The sequence below is a fragment of the Labeo rohita genome, chromosome 19 (assembly GCF_022985175.1).
Source record: "Labeo rohita strain BAU-BD-2019 chromosome 19, IGBB_LRoh.1.0, whole genome shotgun sequence".
Lineage (NCBI taxonomy): Eukaryota > Metazoa > Chordata > Actinopteri > Cypriniformes > Cyprinidae > Labeo > Labeo rohita.
Window position 1 is genome coordinate 786,178 of NC_066887.1, and position 27,359 is coordinate 813,536.

Sequence of the window (27,359 nt, forward strand, 5' to 3'; positions counted from 1 at the left end):
GGAAATACACAATAGAAAGTCCGTGAAAAACTAACATGAAAGAAACGTAACAAAAATGTAGGTTAAAGTACGTTGGAGTAATACTTGCACATCGTTTTCATTCTTCTCAGTCTGAGTAATAGAAAACAACTTTTTTGGCATAAAACAAATCTGGATAGAAATCGAAAGTCTAAACTTTTCCTTCGAACGGATGTTTCAAATGTTGAAGGTTAATATTCATAGATATTTCATTACAGCTGCAAACAAGTGTCTAGTTTTTGTTCTTGTGACAAACGACCTTAAACAACAAAAGTAGTGACACAGGAAAACCGGAGCACAGAAGTGCGCGGGGATCACACACACACACACACACACATGTTGAGTTTACATGTTTTATGAGGACATTCCATAGGCGTAATGGTTTTTATACTGTACAAACCCTATTTTCTATTGCCCTACACCTACCCTACACCTAAACCTAGCCCTCACAGGAGACTGTGCACACTTTTACTTTCTCAAAAAAACTCATTCTGCATGATTTATAAGCCTGTTTCCTCATGGGGACCTCACAAATGTCCCCACAAGGTCAAAATTTACTAGTATTACTATCCTTGTGGGGACATTTGGTCCCCATAACGTGATGAATACCAGGTGCACACACACACACACACCGGCGCATGCGCACTGAAAAGCCGCTCAACAGCTACTTGAACTAACTTGGCGCCGGCGCGAGAGAGTTACAGCCAACCGACTAGCTCTGGTAAGAAATGCAGTGTCATTTTTTCACACTCGTTATTTTATTAATTTAAAATTATAATGCATTGATATTTGTGCTTGTGCAACAGCTGTCGAATGCATCGACTTCGGTACTTATTTTTAATTTATAGAATTGCACATAGAATTGCACTCTTCTGCACTCTTCTCGGCTTTGTTCAGTTCTAACATTATTAATTAACATTACACCACCTGAATGTATTAATTTACCGTTAGCTCTGCATAGTATTTAGCTTAATTACGTCTTATATCGTGGATAACGTTACACGTCTAGTTTGTTGCATATAACGTTACCAGTGTGCAATGCTAACAGGCTAAAGTTGTGGAGTAAAACAGTATTGAATTTGTGGATTAACCTCAAATATGAAAATGGCTTTGCCATTCAGAGTTATAAACGTGTGTGTCATACATGTGTAATGCGTTTAATGTTCATCTAATTCGCGCGTCCTGTTCAGCCAGAGACTAATTTGGCGCGTACTAATGTTGACAGATAAAATGCAGCTGGATCACATCCAACTGTGACTAAATTTGTGTTGGATATTAGTAAAGTGACTATATTCGACTTCAGACCTGAGCGTAATGCAAGTTGTTTTTATTGTCAATCGATGGCGGGGTATTTGCTGTGTTGTTTTCCCGGAAACTGATTAATCGTCAACTCAACTAATGTGACATAATATTTTCATATAGGCCAACCGCTGCTGAAGAAGGCAGAATAGATCACTTACATCTTACATACTGAAGGTCATGGCCAGAAGAAGGTAAGAAAAGTGTTATTAAAGTGATTTCTGTATGTGGTGTAATAGCGGAGACCTGTTGCCTTTCATTGTTTTTATACTGAGATCATAATATTTTCTTTACTCAAGACGTAAACTTAACTCTCACACAAACCATTCATAGCAGTTTTGCATTCATACCATGATTGTGTATGTTTATTAAGCTATTATGACCATTGGCTAGTTCCCGTAATATTGGTCATTTCAGGTTTTATTTGGTAGCATAACCTGACCATCATTGTTCTCTTCTTGTGTCTATTAGTGGATGCCGGCAAACTAGATCTGTGAAAGGAAATGCACACAAGATAGCAAAAGTAAAGAAAGAGGTATATATATATGTATATGTATGTTTATTTTGCATTTGGTCAGTGTGTATGCGGTACTGTTTGTGCATTAGTCAGTGCGCATTGTAATGTAGGATTTTCTTGTTTTGCAGTCCAACAAGAGGAGAAAATCAATAAAAAAGCTGAATGACTCTCAGGTATTTCACATAAACAAAGTACATATACAGTGGCCCCAAAAAGTATTTGGCATACAAAATAATGAAGTCAGTCCTCCTAAAGTTCACAAATGTCATACCATTTTCAACAGTATGTCTGTTGTATAATTTCAGAATTAACAAACATATAAAACATTCTGAGTGAAAAGTGCTATCAGTTCTTCAGACTTGTTGTATATATGATGCAATGGCATTCATATTTATAGAGGGTATGCATGTGACCTCACCGTCAGCTGGAGTGGCAGCATTGGTTTCAGTGTGAACACGAAACACCTCTGAAAGCAGAATGAGCTTTGCGATTGACTGTACAAATAGATTTGACAACAAATCTAAGGTATATTTTTACAGACTGCTGAAAGCTACTGAAAAGAGAAGCAAATTAATCGCTGCAGTTCAAAGAAACCAATGGTCTCCAGGCAGTGAAACACAGATTTGCAGTTATCATTTCATGTTAATATGTTGAACTGTGCAGTAAAATCATATCCTGTATTTTGTATTATAGTATATTGTATTGACAAATATTTCAACTAAATATTTAGCATCTTAAATTCTGCATAACTGGATGTTTTTAAATAAACACTGGCAAAAACTATATACGTTTTTCAGCTGGACGATATTACGACATATATAACATTGATATAAGTGATCACTGGGGTTTAGACCAACTATTTTGTATTTACAAAATGAGTTCACAGGCAAATTTGCTTTATTTACTTTTCCCGACGTCAAAATCAGACACATGTAAGTGTTAGAAAAACAATATTCCTGGCTGCATGAATTGACCACTGGATATTTGCAATATAAGTTGTTAGGAACATCATATCGAGTTCAGCAGCCTTTAGTTTAAACTGATTATCATTTGTTTTACTCACGCTTTCACATCTTACCTATTAAATCCATTCACACTGAAGGCTCTTTTGCCACTCAGTCCAGCTGAGGGAGCGTGTCCCGGCGGGAAAGTGACGTCAGTGCATACCTTGCAATTCTGTCAGAAAATGCAACACTTCAATCAGAAAATTGTTCCAATTGCAAATGTTTTGGTTTTATTGTTTTTGTTTGCACTGCAACAACACAAAAAACAGGGAAGAAAAGTCAAACTTGATAAAATTTAAAAAATGGACTGGACAAAATTATTGGCACCTTGTCAAAATTTTAAGAAATAATTGCTTTTCAAGCATGTGATGCTCCTGTAATTTGTATTTAGACACACCTGTGGTAAGTAACAGGTGTGGGCAATGTAGTAATCACAGTTGCAACAAGTTAAAATAAGAAAAGTTGACTCAACCTTTGTGTTGTGTGTCACACTGAGCGTGGAGAAAAGAAAGAAGTGTAAAGAGCTGTCTGTGGATCTGAGAGAAAAAATTGTGGAAAAACATGGACAAGCTCAAGGCTACAAGTCCATCTCCTGAGATCTTAATGTTCCTGTGTCCACTGTGCGCAATATCATCAAGAGTTTTACATCCCATGACACTGTAGCTAACCTCCCTGGACATGGAGGGAAGAGCAAAAACATTCTTCTGGGAGAATGTACTGTGGACAGAGGAGACAAAAGTAGAGCTTTTTGGTAAAGGACATCATGGCACTGTTTACAGAAAAAGAAATAAGGCCTTCAAAAAAAAGAACACAGTCCCTACAGTCAAACATGGTGGAGGTTCAAAGATGTTTTGGGGTTACTTTTCTGCTTCTGGCACTGGATGCCTTGACTGTGTGAACGGTATCATGAAATCTGATGATTGCCAAAAAATTTTGGGGTGCAGCGTAGTGGCCAGTGTCAGAAAGCTGCGTCTCCACCAGAGGTCACGAGTTTTCCAGCAGGACAATAACCCGAAACACACTTCAAAAAGCACTCAGAAATGGTTACAAACAAAGCGCTGGAGAGTTCTGAAATTTTCAGCAATGAGTCCAGATCTGAATCCCATAGAACACCTGTGGAGAGATCTGAAAACAGCAGTTGGGAAAAGGCATCCCGTAAATCTGAATGACCTGGAGCAGTTTGCAAAAGAAGAGTTGTCCAAAATTCCAGTAGAGAGGTGTGTGAAACGGTGAAATGGTTACAGGAAGAGATTCATTTCAATTATTTTTTCCAAAGGGGGGTGCTACCAAATATTAAGTTAGGGGTGCCAATAATTTTGTCCAGTGCATTTTTTGGGTTCTGTTTGGAATTGTATCAGATTAGATTTTTCTTCCGTGTTTTTTGTGTTGTTCCAAAAAAATAAACGTGAGTACTGCAACAATTTTCTGAGAGAAGGGTTGCATTTTCTGACAGAATTGCAAGGGTGCTGATATTTTTGGCCATGACTGTAATTGTTAAGACACTGTAGATAGGTAGGATAAGTGATGTTATGTGTAGACTATGCATTTGTGTAATGTGTGGTACATGGTTTCATTGTTATTTTGACATTTTTTTTTTGTGTTTTTTTGTTCAGAATGAATGGAGGCAGAATGATCTGAACAGTGTGAGTAAAGCTGCGGAGGTGTCTGACTCGTCTGCTCAAACTCCAGATGCACAGCCATCTCCACTCCCAACACTCAGGTGTGTTCCTGTAGTGAAATTACGTTGTGACCACATTGTGTGAAATTAATGACAATGATGATGGGCCGGATGTAGCATGCCGATGACTTCTGTGCACAAGATGCTATGTCAGTGCAGTTGCAGTATTAACATTAAATGGCAAGAATTCACATCATCTTGATGCTACTGAACTTCAGGCTGATGTACAGTTGATGAATCCTGTTTTTACATGATCTGAAGTCTGTATTTCTGTTCTGTGTTGTTTTGGGGAAGTTGGTGCTGCTCAGAGGACGTCTGGATGAAGATGCTTAGTAAGGAGATAAAGTACAAACACAGCAAGAGCAGTCTGCACGGACACCCGTCACTGCGCTCCAAAATGAGAGCGATGCTACTCGACTGGCTCATGGAGGTACTGTCACATGATCTGCTCTTCATACTAGATTCCTTTTAGAATGTTTCACTGTATAGACTTTATGACAACATTTTTGTTTGTTACAGATGTATACATATATACATTTCTAATAAATATTTAATATATGCATTTTATTCATGACTTGTATAATTCAATTATTTATTCAACTCAACCTAATCTGACTCCATAAAGTTATTTATTTTACGTTGTTTACATGTCAAAGGACTGGAAAATGTATTATTCCACTGCCTCCCTCTCATAATTTCTTGCTGGAGACATTGCATTTGTTAAACATGTCAGAGAATCCCTTTCCCAGACATTTTCTCTAGTTTAATCTCTTGTAAAAGCAAAAAAACTAAGAAGTTGACTCACTAATTGACTAGTCAACTAGAGTCAGTAACTGGTTGTAGAACTATATCTTTCAATTCTTTGTGTTTCTCTGTTTCTTTAGGTGTGTGAAGCATACACGCTTCACAGAGAGACATTCTACCTGGCTCAGGACTTTTTTGACAGGTACATGTTGTCCCAAAGCGATGTGAAGAAGGATCAACTGCAGCTCATAGGAATCACCGCTCTGTTCATCTCCTCCAAAATAGAGGTATACAACTGTTTAAAAACGGTGTACTCATGAAAAAGGACTCTAGAAGTGCTAGAGCAAGCTTGATGATCTTCAGGAACCAATTACCTATGGATGCGTGTTAAACTAATTCATGATTTTGCACCACCACCTCTTAAACAATGTGTGACTTTCTGTATAAACAATATTAGGGAGACTTGAGCCCTATTCGCCTGGGATTAGTATTATCTGGGGACCTCGTATGATTTAGAAATTTCCTCTCCCATACTGAATTTGAATTTGTTGTGGCGCTCAGGATAAGTGAAGCCTGTGATTTTACTCAACTTTACTTTGACTTGTTTCCCAGATATGATGTATGAAGGCTTTGCGTAACATTGTATTTCATAAACACAAAAATGTCCCTTACCGCATGCTGCTATATATATAATATATAATATATATATATATATATATATATATATATACACATACGCAATTGTATTATTTCTTTATTCATTTTAATTTAAATGGATATATTATAGAAATAAAAATGTCCCTTACCGCATGCTGCTATATAATTACATATATATATATACATACATACATACACAATTGTATTATTTCTTTATTAATTTAAATTTAAATGGATATATTATAGAAATAAAAAAACTACTTTTATATTTTGGCCTGTAAGAACTGAAGTGGAGAGATGTATTATTTATTTATTTTTACTTAAAACATTGTATTTCCTTCTTTTTGATCACATGCCTGCTTAATGTCTGCATGGGATATGGATCACTCCAATTCACTGCATGTTCCTTGTTCTGATAGGAAATATATCCTCCGAAAATCAGTGATCTGGCTTATGTGTCTGACGGAGCCTGTCTGGAGGAGGAGATCCTACAGATGGAGCTGATCATGTTAAAGGTGTGGTTTGAGAAATCATCTCTGATTCTGCTGCATCATTTCATATGAACATGCAATACTCAGAGAAATTCATAAATCAGTTTTGTCAATACAATGTCAAAACATAGATAAATAGATGTAAAAAAAAGAACATAATATATTGAAAACAATATATACAATTTATCATGTGATTAGAAATTGATAAAACTAGGTCTAAGTTATTTTTTATTTGATTATTTACTTGGATTATTTGCTTTATTTACTACTTTTACTGTTTGCATTGTGAGGTCGTGATGACCCTAGCTAGTAAAGTTGAAAACGGAACATAAAGCATCCAATAAAAAACAAAATGAAAAAGTATTTATCTTTTAGTTATGGTTAAGTGTGTTATTTGAACGTCTTATGTTTTTAACAGGCGTTAAACTGGAATCTTTGTCCAGAGACTGTCGTCTCGTGGATGAAGCTCTACATTCAGATCGCGTCACTGTACGACGTCACCAATCTATTAGTACCTCAGTTTTCTCAGGAAACATACATTCAGGTCACACAGGTACACACGCTTTTCCCACGCCTTCACGAACTATTAAATCACGCAATAATAAAAGTCTTGAGAATGACTTAGTATGTTGTTTGTTTTAGCTTTTGGATTTGTGCATCCTTGATATCAACTCTTTGGACTTTAAATATGGAGTCTTAGCGGCAGCTACTTTGTGCCATTTCATGTCAGCTGATGTCGTCCAAAAAGTGTCGGGTAAGATTTTCATTTGCAAGGTCGTCTACTTTTATACTCGCTCTTGATGTTTCTAAAGCTGTTGGCTAGTGATGTTGAATGGTCTACATCTGTGTCACTAGGCCAAAGCCTGATTCAGGCCATTCACAGCTAGTGTTAACGGGTGGTCTCGAGTGATCAGATCAAAGACTGTCAATGTTAAATATAAGTGCAATCAAAGTCTTCAAGATTTTAAAAGAAAATGCTCAATTTGGTCAAAATAAAACTAAATTTGAGAGGGCGGTGTGTATTTCATAGGGCCTTAAAATGTTTATTCCCTCCGGTCCGCTAATGTGTTATTTCACCAAGATGTCGTGCCCTATGCACACTAGCCTGCTTGATTTACTTTAGTTAGGGTGACCATACGTCCTCTTTTCCCCAGACGTGTCCTCTTTTGGACCTAAAAAAAAATGCGTCCGGCAGGATTTCTAAATCGCCCAAAATGTCCAGGATTCTGCTTTTACGTTCTACGGTCGCCATTGATTGTGTGCGTTTTTGTAGTAAAGCCCTACACGGGACTGTTTTCTTTATCCTGCTCCCGCTGAATTTCGGGCCATTAATGCCTGCTCATGCAATCATTCTAATATTGAATGTAATTTTCATGCTTCAGGAAGCTGCTATTGTATACAGAGTATTTAAATCTCTTTTGAATAAGTGGCTGTTCACTTTCACTTTCAGTTTCGTGATTACACACACCCTGTATGCCGAATATTCCTCGGTTTAATGCAAAACAGAAATGTCATCATGTGACACAGCAGCCACAATAGATGCATGTTTTATTTATTTTTTTATACATTCCCAAACGCATTAACTATATCATGAAATATCTCAATGGACCTTTATCGCACTGGAATTGAACACCGGAAGCGCTTGTCGAAGCAGTGTATCGATTCTTCCGGTTATGTATATTTTTCAATATGCTGTAATCACTAGTTGAATGAAAGCCTGTTAAAATGAGCATCTGCAGGATGATTTCAAAATCCGGACATTTTCAGAGAAAGGCGAAGAAAAATTCTGATGATTACTGTGCACAGAATTTTCCAAACTCAACGGAACTTGTAGTTTTAATCCAACGAACCGATCTGAGAAATCAATGGCTCATAAACATGCGTGATTTCACCACACTGAGTCAGTGCTGCAGTGTGTGTGAGACCTGATAAATAAAATCAGAATCAACGTATTTATTCATTTGTATTAAATTTTAGTCTTTATTCTGTCATTTTTCATTCACAGACATTGCACTGTATGTAATTCACATTTATGCCAAAATTCTTAATTAATACTCAACTCACGCTGTCAGTGTGTTATTCTGTCTAGATTAAATCGCTAAAATGTTCAACATTGTTATTTCTTTAAGGCAACGCCCGCGCATTCATTCATCAATTTTAATAAAGCTCTTACCAAAATTAACCATGGTATGTGTAGTAAAACTATGGCAATACAAATGGAAATCAGTCCGCGGAGAAAACAAAATATAACATGGCTACTACATTTACTATAGTAAATCCATGGTTAATTTTGTAAGGGTATTTTGTAATTTTATTTAAAATGTATTTTCATGTAAACGGGTATAAAATATGATGAGAAAAACATTGATAATGAGAAGACGAAATTGACTGCAGCAGGTTAAATTTATTTATTATTCAGCATGCACATTTGGAAGAGAAATATATTGATAGGAACATTTCAGCAGGTGACATGAGATGTAGGCGTAAACATCCTCAGTTTCGAAATGCAAACTCCACGCGAACGTGCTCCCGCGTAATATTTTAGAAGGACCTGAGGCCGTGTGTCATTGTTTAGAATAAAAGCAGCCAGGTACACTGCAGTAACACCGGCGAAGGAAAGGAAAGAGAAGATTCTCGCATTAGTTTTCATTGCGTTGCGATGGGACCGGAAGTGGGGATACACTGCTTCGCTTACGGGATATAGGAAGTGAGATAAAGGTCCATTCTCACCTTTAAGGAGGGATAATTGTTCGTCAGTTGGTAAGAAATTATGTTTCCTGAGGAAAATATTTTAGGATTTCTCTCCATATATGCGACTTCAATGGTGCCCCCAAGTTTGAACTTCCAAAATGCAGCTTTAAATGGCTCTTGACAATCCCAGCCGAGGAAGAAGGGTCTTATCTAGCGAAACAATCAGTCATTTTCGAAACAAAAAACGTCTTGACTAAGTCTGCAGTTAGGGTTTTTAATATGACTGACTTTATGTTATGTGCACACACTGCACTTTGGAAAGTGTTATACTTATTTTTATGACCACTAGATGGCCACATCATTAACGTAATGGCTGCAGCACTCTGACTTAAGTGTAAAGATGTATATTTCTGAACATGTTAAAGTGTCTCAATGTAATGTTTATCCTGCACACAGGACTGAAATGGGAAGCCATTGAGACGTGTGTGAACTGGATGGCTCCTTTCGTGGAAACCGCAATGCGTTACGAGAGCGCACAGTTGAAAGAATTTGGGCAAGTGCTGCCTGAAGACAGACACAACATTCAGACACACGTGAACTACCTCTGCATGCTGGTGAGTCTAGTGCTTAACTAGTATGTAGGATCTAGAGATTTAGAGGTGGTTTAAGAGGAACAAAATCGTGAGAATGTTATGCAGTGGCATTGTTTTGGTTTTTAAATCATTGTCATTGTCTCATTTACAGAAGGAGGCTCAGGAGAAACAGTCAGAAAGCCTGGGGCCTTTCTTCCCACCAACACCACCGAGCAGCACTGAGAAAACCAGCTAACACTAGTGTTCATACTGCAGGACCACTGAATGTGCCTTAGGCGTACTGTGATTTTTTTTTCAATCACTCAAGTTCCAGACTTTATCTCAAGAGTTCAGGTCATACGTTGTAAAACTGTAATATGTACTATGTGTACAGTGCTTGAACTGCTATTTAAGTAACTTTCATAAACTGCACTGTTTTATATTCTGAATAGGCAACTTATGTTTCCCAGTGTTGATTATGTCCTTTTTATACTTTACAGTACGAAAACATTGTGCAAAAACAAAAAAACAAAAAAAAAAACAAGAGCAGGCCTCAGGATTGCTAGTGTAGTATTTTTTTTCCTATTTCCTATTTGTATTTCTTTTTGATGTTCAAAAGCCGACTACTTAAAATATGATTCATGAAAACATTACATTTCCTGTCAGCACAATGTTCTTTGTTATATAGTATACTATAAGTATACTGTTTACTTGTATATAAAATGTAAGCTGTGTACCAATATCAACTTAGTACCAAAGGCATTAATTGTTCCTTATAGGCACATAATTGTGAAAATTGGATATGCGTGTGTAAATGCATACATGTATACACACACCTCTGTATACATTTGTACAGTATGAAAATAGGAGACAACCTAAATTAACGTAGGCATATTTATTTGAAAATTGTTTTTGATTTTTTTTTTCCCAGTATAAACAAAAAGCACACACTCTTGGAATGAATTTAAAAATAGAGTTTAGCCAGGGCCTGTAGGAATTTCTTCTTTCTTTTTTGCGCTGCAAGCTGCAAGACTTCCTCTGGATTACTGGAGTTTAACTCTGTCTGTCCGATGGCCTTGATCTGTGTTCAAATAGATTTACCATCATTAGCTTCATATCTATGTACTGTGAACTAATTTAGTTTCCTTTGTAATGTCCGATTGTTCCATCTGAAAAAAAACTTCTGTACAAGTCTAGCTTTGAAACTGCATTGAAATTAAATATTGGTAGATATTGTTAATTGCATTATTTTGCATTATATTGCATTATTTTGTATTATATTGCATTATTATCTGCAATTAAATGTTTTAAATAGTCAATGTGGTATACTTGACTCTTGAATCAACAGATAAATGAGTCAGCTTACCGCAACTTGTCTTTTGTCACTCTCTCCTCGTTTATGATGAATATCTGAAGGCAAAAGTTATGGTAAAACAATGGACAGAGGACATCAGATGAGAAAGATTAAATCTTTTATGAAACCCCAGACCACTTTTTCTGAGACTGCAGCAGGGGTGTTTATGTTGCACATCATAAACAATGTTAGCATCCATTTATATTAATTGTTGGTTAATTTTGAACTTTTTTGCGGTATTTTAATCCTCTGGGTTCAAAACATGTTGTGTTGACATTTGTACTTTGATGTTATAGTACTTCAATGACATGTTTGTATCTCATTAATATTCATGAGACTGTTCTTATCCTATAAGACGACACTTTGCTTAATTAGTCAACAGCATGTGTTGATTTGTTATGACAGATGCTTCAGACTGTCAGATTGTGTACATTAACAGAAACATTCATGGATCAAAGGACTGTTTTTTTTTTTTAAGAAATTGACTGCATTGAAAGCATTTTAAGAGTTCGACACAGTAACCATTTTTTACAGTTCTTTGACGCAACCCATCAAAAGGCTTATAAACAGCGCAAAATAAGCCTTAAAAGTTATTAGAGGTGCAACAGTGCGTTCATATATATGTTTTTGTGTATGCAGAGTGCAAATGGCTGTGCGTTTATTTGTGTTTTTAACTCAATGGGAGTGAAATGAACCTGTCTGAACCCAAAGTTGTCTGTATTGTCTGTCTTCCCTCTCCGCTCCGCAGCGCACCACGCCTACTTTTGCAGCATTTTTTAAAACTGGTGAGAACTAACCAGTGCTGAAACAGGGGGTTTCATGAACCTTTAATACATTTGCAAATATAGAGCTCAATACTGCTAACTGAGTTTTCTGTAAAAAGGATACATGTCAGATATTCCAGAATCGTCACATCCCAGATGTAGTCATAGAATGAATCCATGGAGTCATGACTGATGGAATGGAGAGGAAAAAAAAAAAAAACTGTTTGTTTCTGACTTCAATAAAGTTTCTAAACTCTTTTGTAAAGCATGCATTGTGAGTTCACCTGTTTTGCTCTTGCAGAGCTTTGAATGCAGTCATGTAGTCCACTTCCCTCAGAAACTGGCAGAGAACAGCCACCTGCAGAGTGTACACAACAACATCATCAATGACCCTGTGCAATCATCTGAAAAAGACCTGTGACAGTAAACTGATGCGGTTTGTTACCTGAGTGTGACAGTTCAGCAGCGAGCAACACTTGATCATTCTCTTCAGAACCTGCAGAAACATTCAGCGCATGTCAGTCCTGCCTATATCACAGTCACATCTCTACAGGGCATTTTATACTAAAAGTAGAAATGAAAGCATTTTCTTTATTTATTCAGGTTCTGCAGATTTTCAGTACCTGGTCAGTGTAGACGTCAGGAGGAACCGGTTTAGTGAAGTAATCTGAGCATACAGTCCCTGCCTGCAGGTAATAATGCATCGCTGCAGAATACTGGTTAGTCACTGAAAAAAAGAAAGAAGAAAAAAAATTAAAATGCAATTTAATAAATAAAAACTCTAAAAAGTGCTGTAACTGAAGTATGTTTTTTTTTTTAATCATTTAGAAAGACTTTTCAAAAAAAAAAAAAAAAAAAAAAATTGCACACATCAAATTGTTTTTTTGGGGGGAAAAAAATAGTCATGGTTATGTTTTTGAAATGCTTTCTCTACATTTCTAACCTGTTCTGGCAAAAATCTATTAAGTTCTATCTATCTTTTAGCATTTTCACCTACTCACATGTGAATTTTCAGCTTTAAAAACAATTAAAAAATATTTTGCTTAAAAAAAATGTTTACGCTTTAAAAAGATATCTTTTGACATCTCTATGAAATATTGTGCATCTGACAGACTAGACCAAGAATTTTTTAATTGTTTAAACATCAAAACCTTTTTTTTTGGAATTCAAATTTTATTTTCAAAGAATTATGAACATTTAGTGTCAACTTCCGTGTAAACGGTTAAATATTTTGATGAAAACAAAACCTTAAAAAAATATTTTATACTTTTGTATGTTTTAGTTACATCAGACTTTGAACTTAAGTATTTCGGTATTAAGATTAAACTGTTTGAGCTGGGTAATATGGCTAAAATTTTAAAACCTGTTATTGACATGCATTACTTAACCATGGCAGTGTTACACATCGCCAAATTATAATTAGGCTTGTCAGGATAAACATTGTTATAATTATATCAAACCTTACATAATCCTTCATAATCCTCCATATCACTGGATAAACGAATAACCCCAGCTCACAATCACTATAAAAATAACCCATTTTAATTCATATACATACAGTACACTTATAAAGCAATGTATACTATAACTGATAAATGTAAACAATTTTGCATTAACGTCAAAAAAAAAAAGCTGTAAAAAACTTGTAAAACTGCTGTGAAATCTTCTTTAAAGTGCTACACAAATAATGACCTGACTTAAAATAGCCCTTTTACAGTAGTATACATCTTTACAGTATAAGTGCAGTGTTTCATTCACACGTAGCTTGTACTTACCAAAGTAAATATCAGCCTGTGTGCAGAGCCACGACTGATTGTTGGGGTTGAGGCTGAGAGCATAGTTCACCAATTCCTTTAATGTGACGACGACAGCTTCAACATCCACCGACTGTAAACTACATCAACACCATCATCATCAGAACATTTGACACCAAGATCACACAATCAAAACAAACTATCATTACATATACAGATTAAAACATAGGAGCATTTCTTTAATAGCATTCCTGTGACATACTTAGCAAGAGACGAAGGCCATATGGAGATATGCTCAGCTGTCACTTCGTTCACTATATCATCCTGGGAAAAAAATAAATAAATAAATTGTATTTCCCCATTATAGAACCTATTATGTTGTTATTTTTATTACATACTTCAATAGTTAATTTTAAGTCATCCTACAGTATGACAAAAAATATAAAATGGCAACCAAAACAATTACAACCTTAAAAAAAAAAAATAATAAAAAAAATAAAGATCTACTACACTGTTAGCACCTACCCGTACAATATTGTGCAGCCGCACAAACAAAGAGATGAGCGTTGTCAAAACCAGCGGCTCCTAAAACCCCAAAAATGATATTGCAGATTAATACTGGAAGTTGTAAAATTCCCATGTACATGGCAATGTTATACTTACCCGTAGTTTTTTCATAAAAGTCATGAATTTGCTCCTAAAAGCACAAAAACATACAACAATGCATTAACATAACATGGAGAGATTTTTAACATATGCTGTGATCACGTTTTTATAAATTCTATTGCAGACACTGATTTTGTTTTCCTCAGGAAGTCATCTAAGGTAGGTTTTAAAATGATTCTCTATGTACAACACAGCAGTCCTGCAATAAACCCCCCGTCTCACCGGGGCAGGATGCCGAGCGAGGACTCTCTCTGTTTGAGAAGGCTCACGCGACCGTCACTGGTGCGTTTGTGCTGGCTGGAAACACTGCAGATCTGCACCACCACTTCCCAGAGCTCCTTAGCCGTGCGTCTGCTCTCTTTAGGTCCTGGCAGCTCCTTACAGGTGGATGCTATCAGCTGCCCTAGCTGCATGAAAAACAAAACACATAAAGAGATGAGCTGATGAAAGAATTCTCGCAAAAACACATCTGTGCCTACTAGACAATTAGGAAAATGCGTAAATATAAATAAGCGTCCTTTTAAGATTATTATTCTTGCCAATGAAGCACTGGAGTGTTTGTGCAGATACCTTTATATACGGGTTGTTGTTGACCAGTGACTGCGGCACCTGCAGCGTCAAATACTCGTTCTCCCTCCAGTTGAGCATGAACACAACACATTCCTCCCCAACAATCTGACGCAGTGGAAGATCTGTGGCCGTGAAAAACATTGTACAGAATTACAGCATCCTACCCTAAAATATGAATTCCACTTCATCTGGTTTTATTGGAATAGACACTAACTCATTGAATTTATTTTATTAAAGTCAACACATTCACTGTTCCTGCATGATTTGGGTTGATCACATCCTGAATAAATTGACATTTATATTCAGGACAAAATCTGCAGAGCAGAACTGATGCTCAGAAGTGAACAACTATGTGTAGATATTTTATCTAAGGTCATGTTTATTTATTTCTCTTTAAATGTCATTGCACTCCCAGAAGTGATTGTGAAAGACTTTGCTCTGGTTCATTCCAAGCTAAAGATCATCAGACCTCCTGTTAGGAGAGAATTCGTCTGCAACAGCTGACAAAATACCATGTATCCTCATCTCCAGATATCCACGGACCCTGCTGACCAGGTCGGGTGGAGGTCTCTCCGTGTTGCCTTCGGCAGCTCCTGCCTCGTGTGCTCTGACCTCCATCAACAGCAGCTCATTGAGCATGACCTGACGCAGCTTTGGAGAAAACTCTGTCACCAGCTCGAGGCACGCCGTGAACAGCTGACGAGCGTGTGCAAAATCCTGCAACAGCCAGAGACAAAAAGCTTGGTTCAAACTACTAATTAAAAGTAAACTGACATTTGAAAAACTTGATACAGCCTTGATACAGTCAAAAATGTAATTTCTGTATTGCCCCTTTATGTGGTGCTTTGCAAAAACAAACAAATAAATATTTCCCAGAAATAAATCCCAGCTAAATTAAACTGCCTCAGTCATTAAAATTAATTACTAAAATATGGCACCCAGCGTCTCATGAAGGCAAATGGTAAAATTATTTATTGAACTTATTCTTTGGTTTTGGGGTCATGAAATGGTGAATTAAAATGTTTTTGATATTTACACGTGAGGTTACGCTGCAATAAAAACATACTGCAAGCTTCAGAACTCAAAACTAACTCCCAGTTTAATTTTTTTCTTTTCTACCCATCTTAAAAACCCAGAAATCAGGGAAGCGAGACGTGAACCAATATAGCTCGCAAGCATTTTATCTATGGAGGCGATAGAGGTAAACTATATTTTAATTTTATAGTTGATGAACATCAAACCAGCATTTAACGCTATTGATATAGCGAGGGCTGTCTTTACTAACAGTTTGCGGCAGCACAAACCCTTGTTTTAATCTGACTCAGGCTCAAACATCTAGGGCTCTATCACAGCGCTTGCAATCTTGAGTATCAAAGCACAAGAAAAGTTGTAAAAGGTCACTAATGTGGTGCAGTGAAGCCAATCACAGCAGTGGGCATTTATTTCTGTTTCTGCAACATGTAACGCTGCTTTCACTTCTCTGTTTTTCAGAAAATGAAAATGATTCATTATGGCATCATGGCACTAAACAATTTGCAAAAATGATAAACTAATTCTGAGAAACTGCACTTCAAGACCCTTTTAAGAAAATTGAGTATTTCAGGACTTTTCCAGAAATCACAAACATCATTTTTCTTCCACAGTTTAAAGCCGTTTAACACATATGGGTTTTTGCAGTAGGACGCCGCTTAAGTGAGCATGTAAACACGCTGTTACAGATTTTGAAAAGTGTTCATGTGCATGGAAAAGATTAGATAACTAAAGTAATGCAAAGTTGTTTAATGATCTAGACCAGTGTTTCCCAACCTTTTTTCTATATATATATATATAAAATTAAATTAAACTAAATTACAATTAGAAAAAGGGAAAAGGATTTTTTCCCCAAGAAAAATAAACAATGCGTCAATACAGTTGGTATTTTGAAATCAATTTATCAATTTAAAGGTTACTGCAGCTATACAGGCTAAGTGCACACAAAACATTAGCCTTTATAGACAGTGTTTCTTGAGTAAAGAAAACGCTGTGCTTATTTAAACATCAGTTCTTTATTTACCCTTGCATTGTAAAGAAGTAGACGTCTATATTCAGCTCAAAATGCATCGCAGCACTTCATTCTGAATGTTTGTTATGAAGTTTGACTGACAATTTGAGGATCCAATGGCGTTACGAGGTTTAGTCACAAGCTTTTTTCAATGCTTTTCATTGGTTAAATATTAGTAAACCCACAAATAGACACAATGACAAATAGGCACTGATTTAAAATAATAATAACGAAAAATAACAGAGATCGGACGTTTTTGAAAATTCTCTACAGCACACCTGACAACCTGTCAAAGCACACTATTGCACCGTGGCACAGTGGTTGGGAAACACTGATCTAGACAACTGTGTTCCAACCTGTGTTTTAGCAGCTTTCTTTCCAAATCCGTCTTTCTGGTGTGTATATAAACATACTGAATGATGTGAAATGAGTCGATCAGGTACACACCTTTATACTGATGCAGTGCAGACCCTTGGCCATAAGGATATACACCAGGTCTCGTGTCAGGTTGTCTTTTATGGCTAGTATGACATTTACATAGTCAACAGGAACCTCCCACTACAGGACAAAATACAGTTACAAGAATTAAAAAAAAAAAAAAAAAAGAGTCACTAATCACAATGTCAGCAACTATTAATTTTATTTATTTGTTTCATCAAGCTGTATTTTTTGTCATGAATTGATATAATAATCACTCAAATACATTTAAAAGTTGCTGCAAAATCCTTACTCAATCAGCACTAATAAATTATCACTATCATTTGATGTTTTTAAACGAGGCATAATAATGGCATTAAAAAAAAACATCATGTGACCTCTGATGGCCTTTCCTGACCTTACTATTAACCCTCCAGAATGGTCGTTCGGCCATCCCGTGCAGCTCAATGAGGATTTGTCGGATGTGTCGAGGATCCAATGACAGAATGAGCTGCTGTTCCAGCTGACTGATATTCACGCTGGCAGACGCTGGTGAAAACAAAACACAAGCAACACATCAACCAACGGCAAGAACAGCACATCAGATGATAAAATATTCATATAGTTCACATGGTCACAATTAAATATTTGCCCATCAGACTGTTTCTTCCATGACGTACCAGGTATATCGTAGAATGAGGGCAGTGGTTTGGCACTAAGGTTGACTGTGGCTGAGCTCTTCCGCATCTGCTCCATCAGGATCTTCTTCTCCTCATCTTGAAGAAGTTCCATGAAGAGTTTATGAGATGACACCATGACAGCCAGAGAAACATCTTCCAACCTGTTACAAACTGTCCTACAATGAAAACAAGAAAGCAAATTAACAGTTATACGTCATGGAATATGTGTAGTATTTTCACACATTAATACAACTTGAAATTAAATACAATAGCAAATATAGAAAGACAGTTAAAAATAGTGAACATTTACAGGACCTAATATATATATATATATATATATAGGCTACTTATACAGATATATATAAAGACATACTGTATGAATCTGATTAGTCAAAAGTCTTGCAAAATAGTTCTCAGAACTGTAAGAGAGCTCACTTTATAAAAAGAGCCATTTTCCTCCTGCTTGTTTCCAACTTGTGCTCCTTATCTAATGACCTTGTACATACCTGGAGACATAAGAGAAAGAAAAGCACAGCAAAACATGCACATTATTTCAATAGAAAACCACGTGAGCTAGATTAGTTTAGTAAAAGAACTGTGTTTAATGTGTTTAATGTGTGTGTGTGTGTGTGTGAGATTCAGCGACGCAGCAGGGTTTATACCTCCAGCAGAAAACTGATGATGTTTTTGCTGGGCTTAAGAAGCAGCTGATGGAAGGACACACTGAGGACACCACCCTCCAGTGCATCTCTCACTGCATTACACACACACAGTTTATGACATACTTCCTCCAGAGCCCGGTCCCTGTCATTTAAAACACACAGAAGCACATATGTGACGCTGGACCACAAAACCAATCATAATGGTCAGTTTTTTTAAATTGAGATTTATACATGTTTGTAACCATTCGGGATGCTCGTAGCATGGTTGCAGAAAACCCGGAAGAGATCGCCTTTATGGCTAGAAAATTACATGGATACAGTACAAAATACTGAGATTTAAAAAGAGTATAGATTATATTGATTAGATGTCATTTTCAAATGCTATTCGGATATTACAAGAGCACTGCTGTTCAATTAAATTAGCATTATATAGTGGGATAGTCTTATAGATTTGAAATAGGGATGACGTTTTTTGTGGGCGTTTTTATTCCTCTTATTCCATGGATTTTATCGGTTTACCTTCACTTGTTACCAGAGTTTTTCTGCAACCACTATGCGCGCACAGCTGCAAGTGACGTCACTGTGACGTCTACTCTAAATTGGTCTATAGGCTTTCCATTGATGTATGGTTTGTTATGATAGGAGAATATTTGACCGAGATGCAACTATTTAAATATCTGAAATCTGAGGGTGCAAAAAAATTTAATTATTGAGAAAAATCGCCTTTAAAGTAGTCTTAGCGATCAAAAATTAATTTTACGCTAGAAAATTTATCTTTACTTACTATGCTAATGATTTTTGGCATTAAAAAAAAAAAAAAAAAGAAATTTTCACTAATTTTGACCCATACATTGTGTTTTTGGCTATTGCTACAAATATACCCGTGCTACTTAAGACTGGTTTTGTGGCCCAGGGTCACATATATTAAAGGATTATACAACAAACTCTATCAGCAGCATGTGTGGCACGTCTTAACCACATGTTGGCTTACCTCACTACTTATAAAACAAACAAAAAATTGTTTATAATAAACCACTTGTAATTACTTAATATTGTCCACAGGACAAAGACATTCAGGAAGTTTATTATAAAAAATATAAAGCTTTGATTACAGAAATTCTATAAGAAAATGAGTATTTACTCATTCTATTCATCAGGGTTAGAACCATTAAAGAAGAAACAGCATCTTCCATATTTCATTTCTGTCTTCAAAAGGGAAGAAGTAATGAGTACACAGATGTTTTACACTGTACCGTCAAACGCTGTGATTTACATAGTTGCCTTCTTGCTTGCTAGTCTTTCATTAAGAACACAAAATTAAGCTGTGATCACGAGAAAACAAATTATGATTTTATCACGTGAAAAGAAAGAAAGAAAAATAATAATAATCCATCGCCTCTTAGGGCTTTCGTAAAACACAACATACTCTGAACATTTCTGTGGTGAAAGACAACATGTATAGGATGCTGTCTAGACAGAGCACTAACCTAAGGTACAAAAGTGAAAAGGTACACCTTTGTACCTTAACTACCCCTAAACAGTACATATTGTATCTTAAAGGTACATTTCAGTACTTTAAAAGTACATATTTGTACCTTTTCACTTTGTACCTTAGGATACTGCCCCAGCGACAGAACTGTACCTTTTTTTCTGACAGTGTAGACATGAATCATGAATACATATATAAACATACTTTAAGCATCTAAACAGTATCTCACCCTTGTTGAAGCTTGTGCAGCAGCTCTAGCTGAATTGAATGTCTGAAGCTGTTGGGTAGACTGAGCGTAACATTGTCTCTGATGAAGGCCTCGATCAATGCCTACAGCAAAAGACAGAAAACAGAGACAATAATGGTTACGGTTACACAAATTCACATTCCACCAGCTGCACAATCACGTCAGGCTCCAGTCAGTGTGTAACGGAGGTCTACAACTGTTATAGGAAGAACCAAAACCATAATGTGCCAAAAGTGCCTTCTTCAAACTGCTGGCATCTTGTTATTGGCCTTTTAACTGCTTGATTAATATTAGCATCAATGCACAAGGCTTCATGTGCTTGGTTTCACCTAATTAGGACCCAAAATAGATAACTAATATTAAATCTGCTTTTTTTTAAGCAAAGAAATGCAGGGTGGTCAGTATGCAAAAACAACGGGAAGCTCTGTATATTGTGCAATGTATGCATGTCAGAAGATTAAATCTGACTTAAAGATTGTGACATATAAACATGTACATCAACCCGATCATTTGATTTAGCGCTCATGGAAACACTATGTTCGGATTCATCAGCCAGAATGAATTAATTCTGACTGAAACAAAAGGCGTCTATGTAAACGTGGCTGGTGATACACATTGCCTAATAGAAATCAGGTTTGTCGCTACATTAAGTAGAAATAAACTGAAACAATTGAAAGCAAGTCATCATATGACCTACTAAATAAGCAATAAACTACAAATCTGTGGGAAGTTTGTGTGTAAGGCTCAAACCAAAATTCAGGAGAGCTGTTTTTTTTTTTTTTTTTAATTAATTAGACTGAGTAACGTTTCCTTTTATCTGAGCATATTTAATGGTAGCACAGTGCAGTGAGAGTTCTTGCTGACCCCAAAATTGTGGTTCCTCATAAAGCAGCTGATTTGGCCGTACGGGGTGTGCTGGCTCTCGTTGGGGTCTGAGGCTCCGGTGAGAGTTTTGCAGGCATTCCAGTATCCAGCCAACCGCTGCTCATCCACACAACGGAGAGATGCAGAGGAATCCAGCTGCCATCAGACACAACAACAAAACAACATGTCATCTTTCAGAAATCCATGTGTGTCATGAAGGTGAGTAAATTAATTTGACAACGTCTCACCTTTGTAAGCAGTTCTCGTGCCAGTCTGAAGTGTTCCCTGGCTTTCTCATACACTGAAGGGTCAGAACAGCCTTGCTGAAAGTAAATGCCTCCTAAATCGTAATGCACCTGCCAAATAATAATATAATTCACTTTTAAAAGAAGAATTAATCCAGAAGTGATGAAAGTATCCTCATCCTCAAGCAATCCAAGGTCTAGAGAGGTTTGTGTCTTGAAGGAAACCAATTTGGAGTAATAAAGACATCACAATAAATTCCAGTCCATCAATTAATGTGAAAAGCATATTTAAAAAAAAAAAAAAACATCATTGAAGCATTTTAACTTAATCCTGTCACTTCTGACCAAAACGCGAGTTCATAATCCTAATAATGCTTGCTCCAGTGAAAAAGTCTTTCATATCGAAATCCACTGACATATTTGTTTATTTGAGATACATATTTGAGAACAGTTCTGGAATCTTTTGCTTGTGATTGATCTGTGCATATTTCTCTCATGCTGATGTTTTCAAATTTTGGTAAAAGCAAAATCATGGATTATGGACTCAAGATGGAAGCAAATGTTTAAAGTTAAAAACAACATGTTAATTGATGGCCTGGGGCTTGTACCATGAAGCTGGATTAGCTGGCTAACCAAAAAAAGTTTCAGTATAGTTTGCACCAATCCTGGGTTTTAGGTATCATGAACGTGGCTTGGCTTTTAGCAGCCACAATAACTTACGCTCCACGGCAGGTTATGTTCTGGATTAGAGATCTAAAACTGACATTGGACCAGTCAGATGTGAGCAAAGTGACATGTCTGACTCCCCAAGTTATTTTATATGATTTTTATAATTATTATATGATATATATTATTATTAATCCATTACACACAAGCAATTTTATTTGAACAGCTATTATAAATAATTTATTTTAAAACAATGTTAATACATACAGAGCGTATGTAATATAAATAATCTGTAGAATCAATAGATTTGACACTTTGAAAATGACGACATGTGACCTTACATGTCTGAGTCTCTATTGCTGTATATTTTCAACTATAACCTCTAAGTTATAACTTAACAAGTTTGACTTGTGCCTGCACTGATAGAGCAAGATCATTTCTTTTATTTGTCCTCTTTCATGAACAACTCATTTTTTCAGTGTAAATGTGTTTACATTCATCATATTCTTTAATCTTTTAAACTTTAGCAAACTTTTTTACCTTTAACCAAGGCTGTTTGCCACTGACGTCACACATTCACGTGCAAGCGCTCCACAAACTCAGGATCAAAGCCTGAGTTGACAAAGAAAGTTTATGATTTGCATCATGGCACCAACAAAGCTGGATTGGAGTGGTTTGGTTTTGTCAACTCAAAACTAATCCTGTAACTATGAATTTGTTTAGCTACCATCATGGTACAGGCCCCCGGAGTAGTGTGGATTATTGTGATGCTTTTATCAGCTGTTTGGACTTTGCCTGAAGACTGACGGCACCCATTCACTGCATAGGATCCGTTGGTAAACAAGTGATGCTACATTACTCCAAATCTTTTTCCAATCTAATAACAAACTCATCTACATCTGGGATGACCTGAGGGTGACTAAAATTGCAGCAAATTTTCATTTTTGAGTGAACTATTCCTGTAATGACAGAACGAATCTTCACATGACAAATGAGCACATTACAGCAAAGTTAACTAGAGTGACTCAACTAGGCTGACTCATTTTCCCTGTAGGACACACCTGACAGTGCAGGTGATCGGCGCTGATGCGCAGTCCTGCGGTGGAGGACTCAGTCTCGCCATTGGCCGTACTGGGATCAGCAGCTAGCAGGTCTAGGGTTCGAGGCGTGTGGATGTAGAAGTCTTTTTTAATGTTCAGAGCTCCTTCCAACACCATGATAGAGTCTGCGGCCTGTTCTCTGAGCTGAGGAGCACAGCGTTAAACAAGTGACAGGACTATGATGAGCATTTTTTGAGAATGAAAATGGCATTTGATAAAAGTCAAACAATAAAACGCATCAATCCTTTGTGCTTGAAATCAACATGAAATCAAAATTGAACCTAATTCTTAATACGGACTCCTGTTCTTACTATGAATATGATCTATATGATTCAATCATCCCTTTCAACCTCATTTCACCATTAAATCAGTTCCTAATGTTGAGGGAAGCTGTGGTGTTGTTTTACATCTCAGTGCTTCTTTTGCAGGTAATTGCAGGCACTAAGTACTTCCTTTACTACCCATAGCAAGAGCAATCAGATGTCAGTATATAAAAGCGCAAATCTCAGTCATACCACACTCAGTATGTTCTCTGTGAGTTCCTTTTCCTGCTGGACCAAATTCATCCTACAGAACATAAAACACTATTAGCACAACTTTGACAGCACTTTAAACACACACACAAAAATGGACATCCCTGTAATTCCTTCCTTACATATTTAGTTGATGGGGTCCAGGTTTGGTCTGTTTCTCTGGAAAGCTGCTCAACACAATAGTACGAATGGCCCTATTGAGACAAAGTTTATATTACACCATTAACACAACAAATGGCTCGTGTGTGGGACTAATTTCTTATGCTTCTCATCCCAAGCCTCCATTGCCAAGTACCTGTATCTGCTAAGCAGTGTTTGGGGTAATGCATTACAAGTAATGAGAGTTACATAATCAGATTACTTTTTTCCAAGTAACTAATAAAGTAATGCATTATTTTTTAATTTACAAGAAAATATCTGAGTTACTAACTCAGAATATGATGCAAACCTATAATAATTAAATGTTAAATAACGCAAATATTCTTTAATCCCATTTTATTAACCAATATTTTTGCTGCTGACCTTTGATGAACCAGTTCAACCATACTGATTAAGAAAAACAGACATTTGTGCTTCACTGTTTTTTTTATTGCTGAAGAGCGTCAAACTTTCTTCTCCTGCATTCTACAGATGTATATGCACTTTTCCTTCAACCTGATGCTTACTGATTTCACTTTTTGGTGTAAAAGGGCTTTCTACATTTGCTAAAAATTTAACTTTTTATATTAAAAACAAACAGTCAAGACCTGCCCAGATTTAAAAAGTAATGCAAAAGTAACATAATGCATTACTTTCCATAAAAAGTAATGTAATTAGTTACTTATTTAGGGTGTAACACAATATTGTAATGCATTACTTTTAAAAGTCCCAACACTGCTGCTAAGTATCAGTATCTGTATAAGGACCTTCGACATTACTGAAATAATCTGGTCAATTGATGAGAGACTATAACATGGTCAACATACCATGACTAGAATCACACCAATTTTCTTTGAGAAATTACCCAAAAGATCATTAAAGACATTATTGAGCTAAATGTATTAAGAGATATTTTGATTTAGCATTTCCTGATGATAATAAATGGCTAGTAATTGGGGGGTTTATGAATACTGAAACATAAAATGAAAATTGAAATGACACTCCTAATATAAATCTAAAACCACCAGTAGGTGGCAGCAAGTCACCTCATCTTAATGTGTGAGTAATTCATTCAATCAGCTAGTTTAAATGGCTAATTCTTTCAGAAACTAGAAACAAAAACTGCTCTTGTTTAATTTTTCCATGAACTGAGTCTCATTTCAAAGCCTGTGCACTCCAGGCTGCATTGAGGAGGTCTCATTTCAGAGATGAAATAATTATAAAATTGACTAATTTCTCATAAGGCATCATGTACTGTAAATTCTTTCTAATTTTGGAATGTAACAGTAACTTTTCTGAAATGAGGCGGCCTCAATGATGTATGTGGCCAACAAATGCGATCTCCAGAGAACCTTCAGAAAGAGACACAGTGACAGATATCACAGTTTTACCTAACCCTGCATAAGCTTTGACATACAGTTGAACTGTCACACTGACCATCTGTTGTAAATGAGCACGGCCATGGCTGTGGTGGGCGGCAGGGTGGACAGATCCAGATCTACATGTTTAACTCCAGGAGGAACACGACTGACGCACAGAAGCTCGTTCAATAACATATTAAGCACAGGGATGGTCAAACTGTAATTTAAACAGAAAGACAAAAAGAGGAAATTAAATAAGATGTAATACCTTAACCGTCCACATTTTATAAAGATGGACCTAGATATTCAAAACAATTAAGATGTCCAAATGTCCAACACAATTTTTATTTTTTTTTTTTTAAGATTACATTGCTAAGTGCCTCTTAGCATGTAAATGTGGTATTCTGGGTGGTTGCTAATAAACAAAAAATGAAAAGAAATCAAATGTTATATCTTCACTCACCCCTTCTCTAGTACGTTCAAATCCCATGTCATATGGGCAGCAACCTTGAGAGCCATTAGCTTCAGTGTGCGGTTCCTTCGGTTGTCCACTGGTGGCTGAACCTGGTTCTGCTCATTCACAGAGGGTTTGGAGGCTTGCTCCAGAAACTGAATGATAAGCTGAACAGGGGATGGATCTGTGGAAAATATATAAAACTTAATTCTGAAACTTATTTCAGGAAACTAAACACTCATAGAAATTGTCAAGTCAATATGAAAAAAAAATTGCAGTTGGTTTTACTTAAGTAATGTGACACAGATCCAAGTGAAACAGCACATTCAGTGCAGGGAAAAGACAGGTCTCATAATAACATGAAAGAGCTCTAACACTGTGTTTTGCGCCTTTGTTTTGGCAACAGAAATCAAGACAGATACCTGGATGAGGGCCCTGCAGGTGCTGCTCCAGTAACGATGGATCAAGCAGAAACTCAAACCAGGAGGTCTGCGGCGGGGTGCAGGGGCGACTGCCGCTCACCGCCTCCCGGTCTGCAGCCTCCGCACTCATAATGACCTGCAGAAACACATCACTGCATTACAGCACAAACATTTCAGTGCATAAAGCATAATAGCTGTCTCAAAACATAGCGAACCGATGTCCTAAATAGTATTTTTGGGCTTGAGTGCGGAATTATACTCTAAAATGCTGTCTAGACAGGCAGCTCACTAGGATCTGGCACGCAGTACATGTCTGTGATGTACTGTTTTTTTAATTGCAATCATATTATTCCATTACGCTTTAGTTACCTACGGTAGTAATACTGTTGTCAGTAATGTTCTGAGTTAATAAGATCAGGCCCGTGTTAACTGTTTAGATGTGAGCTCAACCTTAGTTTTTGATCATTACAATCCCACTGAAAAAGGCAATTTGATCCTCTCCTGCATTATCACTCACCTGTTTTAAACTTCTGAATTAACAATACGATAAATAGCTCAAACTGCTGTACAGAACGGTACCTAAGCCGCCATAATGATGTATTTCTTCGTTGTAGAGGCTCTATGAGAGGCTAAGAGAAACAGCGCCGCTTACTGTACAGGCGGACACATAGAGAGCACCGTTTACCGGTTTGTAAACATTCAGGATGCGCGCGCATCATGGTTGCGAAAAACCCCTACGTAAAAGCCGATAGAACGTTCCGTTGCAACAGCCATTCGCTTCCGCCATTTAGGAGTGAAAACGACTCGGCACTCCGCTAGCTTCTTGCTAAAATACACAACCTGAATGATGACAACATTTTTTTTACTCCTTTTCGTTTATTTCTTAAAAATGTTTGTACTTCTGTTAACTATTAAACCATAAGGCATTTATTATTGAAAGGATTTTTGTATGTTTTGTACGTACTGTAATCTTTGTTTGTTATTAGCAATAAAAAAAATCATAAAAAAATGATAACAACGTACAAACTAATGATTATGAAAAACAGACTTTGCCTTTCATTTATTCTTCACAAAATCTTTGCTCTCTAGAAACCAGTTTCGATTGAAATTCCTATTTTAAGTGCAAGTATTAGCATTATAAATGCTGAATTAATACAATATAAAATTAAATTAAGGACAAATATACATAAAAGCTTCTCAGTAAACTTTTTTGCAGTATTGTCTTATATTAATGTCCGTTAAAGCATGACTGTAAACAAAA

General features: G+C 36.6%; 3 protein-coding genes across 3 annotated transcripts in view; 1 reads left to right on the top strand and 2 right to left on the bottom strand.

Moving 5' to 3' along the window:
* Positions 1 to 27,359, bottom strand: part of LOC127182187 (zinc-alpha-2-glycoprotein-like) — a 195,353-nt gene that overhangs the window by 153,861 nt on the left and 14,133 nt on the right. The window lies entirely within an intron of this gene.
* On the top strand, positions 635 to 10,990 carry LOC127182189 (G1/S-specific cyclin-E2-like). Its single transcript, XM_051137341.1, has 12 exons — positions 635 to 739; positions 1,441 to 1,511; positions 1,789 to 1,852; positions 1,963 to 2,007; positions 4,452 to 4,558; positions 4,811 to 4,946; positions 5,401 to 5,547; positions 6,337 to 6,432; positions 6,827 to 6,961; positions 7,051 to 7,162; positions 9,556 to 9,713; positions 9,844 to 10,990. The coding sequence occupies exons 2-12, from the start codon at positions 1,498 to 1,500 to the stop codon at positions 9,925 to 9,927; spliced, it is 1,098 nt and encodes a 365-aa protein (XP_050993298.1). The 5' UTR covers positions 635 to 739; positions 1,441 to 1,497; the 3' UTR covers positions 9,928 to 10,990.
* On the bottom strand, positions 10,548 to 26,724 carry ints8 (integrator complex subunit 8). The gene is made up of 28 exons (XM_051137327.1): positions 26,616 to 26,724; positions 26,099 to 26,234; positions 25,686 to 25,860; positions 25,299 to 25,439; positions 23,846 to 23,917; positions 23,706 to 23,757; positions 23,152 to 23,334; positions 21,428 to 21,535; positions 21,180 to 21,335; positions 20,298 to 20,398; positions 18,580 to 18,721; positions 18,353 to 18,423; positions 17,918 to 18,093; positions 17,656 to 17,786; positions 17,268 to 17,378; positions 15,292 to 15,496; positions 14,780 to 14,901; positions 14,432 to 14,616; positions 14,207 to 14,240; positions 14,069 to 14,128; positions 13,806 to 13,867; positions 13,565 to 13,683; positions 12,413 to 12,516; positions 12,235 to 12,285; positions 12,074 to 12,147; positions 11,914 to 11,978; positions 11,038 to 11,081; positions 10,548 to 10,752 (listed from the first exon to the last, which is right to left on the bottom strand). Exons 2-28 carry the CDS (start codon positions 26,226 to 26,228, stop codon positions 10,636 to 10,638), a joined length of 2,991 nt encoding a protein of 996 aa, XP_050993284.1. The 5' UTR covers positions 26,229 to 26,234; positions 26,616 to 26,724; the 3' UTR covers positions 10,548 to 10,635.

What these genes read in the sequence shown, in the direction of transcription:
- LOC127182189 (XM_051137341.1), top strand. An exon ending in TCTCCACTCCCAACACTCAG is followed by an intron (nt 4,559 to 4,810) that starts GTGTGTTCCTGT and finishes GTTTTGGGGAAG; the next exon opens with TTGGTGCTGCTCAGAGGACG. An exon ending in TGTCGTCCAAAAAGTGTCGG is followed by an intron (nt 7,163 to 9,555) that starts GTAAGATTTTCA and finishes TCCTGCACACAG; the next exon opens with GACTGAAATGGGAAGCCATT.
- ints8 (XM_051137327.1), bottom strand. Translation starts at nt 26,228, where the DNA reads ATGAGTGCGGAGGCTGCAGACCGGGAGGCGGTGAGCGGCAGTCGCCCC. An exon ending in TCATCAGTTTTCTGCTGGAG is followed by an intron (nt 18,424 to 18,579) that starts GTATAAACCCTG and finishes TTATGTCTCCAG; the next exon opens with GTATGTACAAGGTCATTAGA. An exon ending in CTGACGTCTACACTGACCAG is followed by an intron (nt 12,286 to 12,412) that starts GTACTGAAAATC and finishes ATGTTTCTGCAG; the next exon opens with GTTCTGAAGAGAATGATCAA.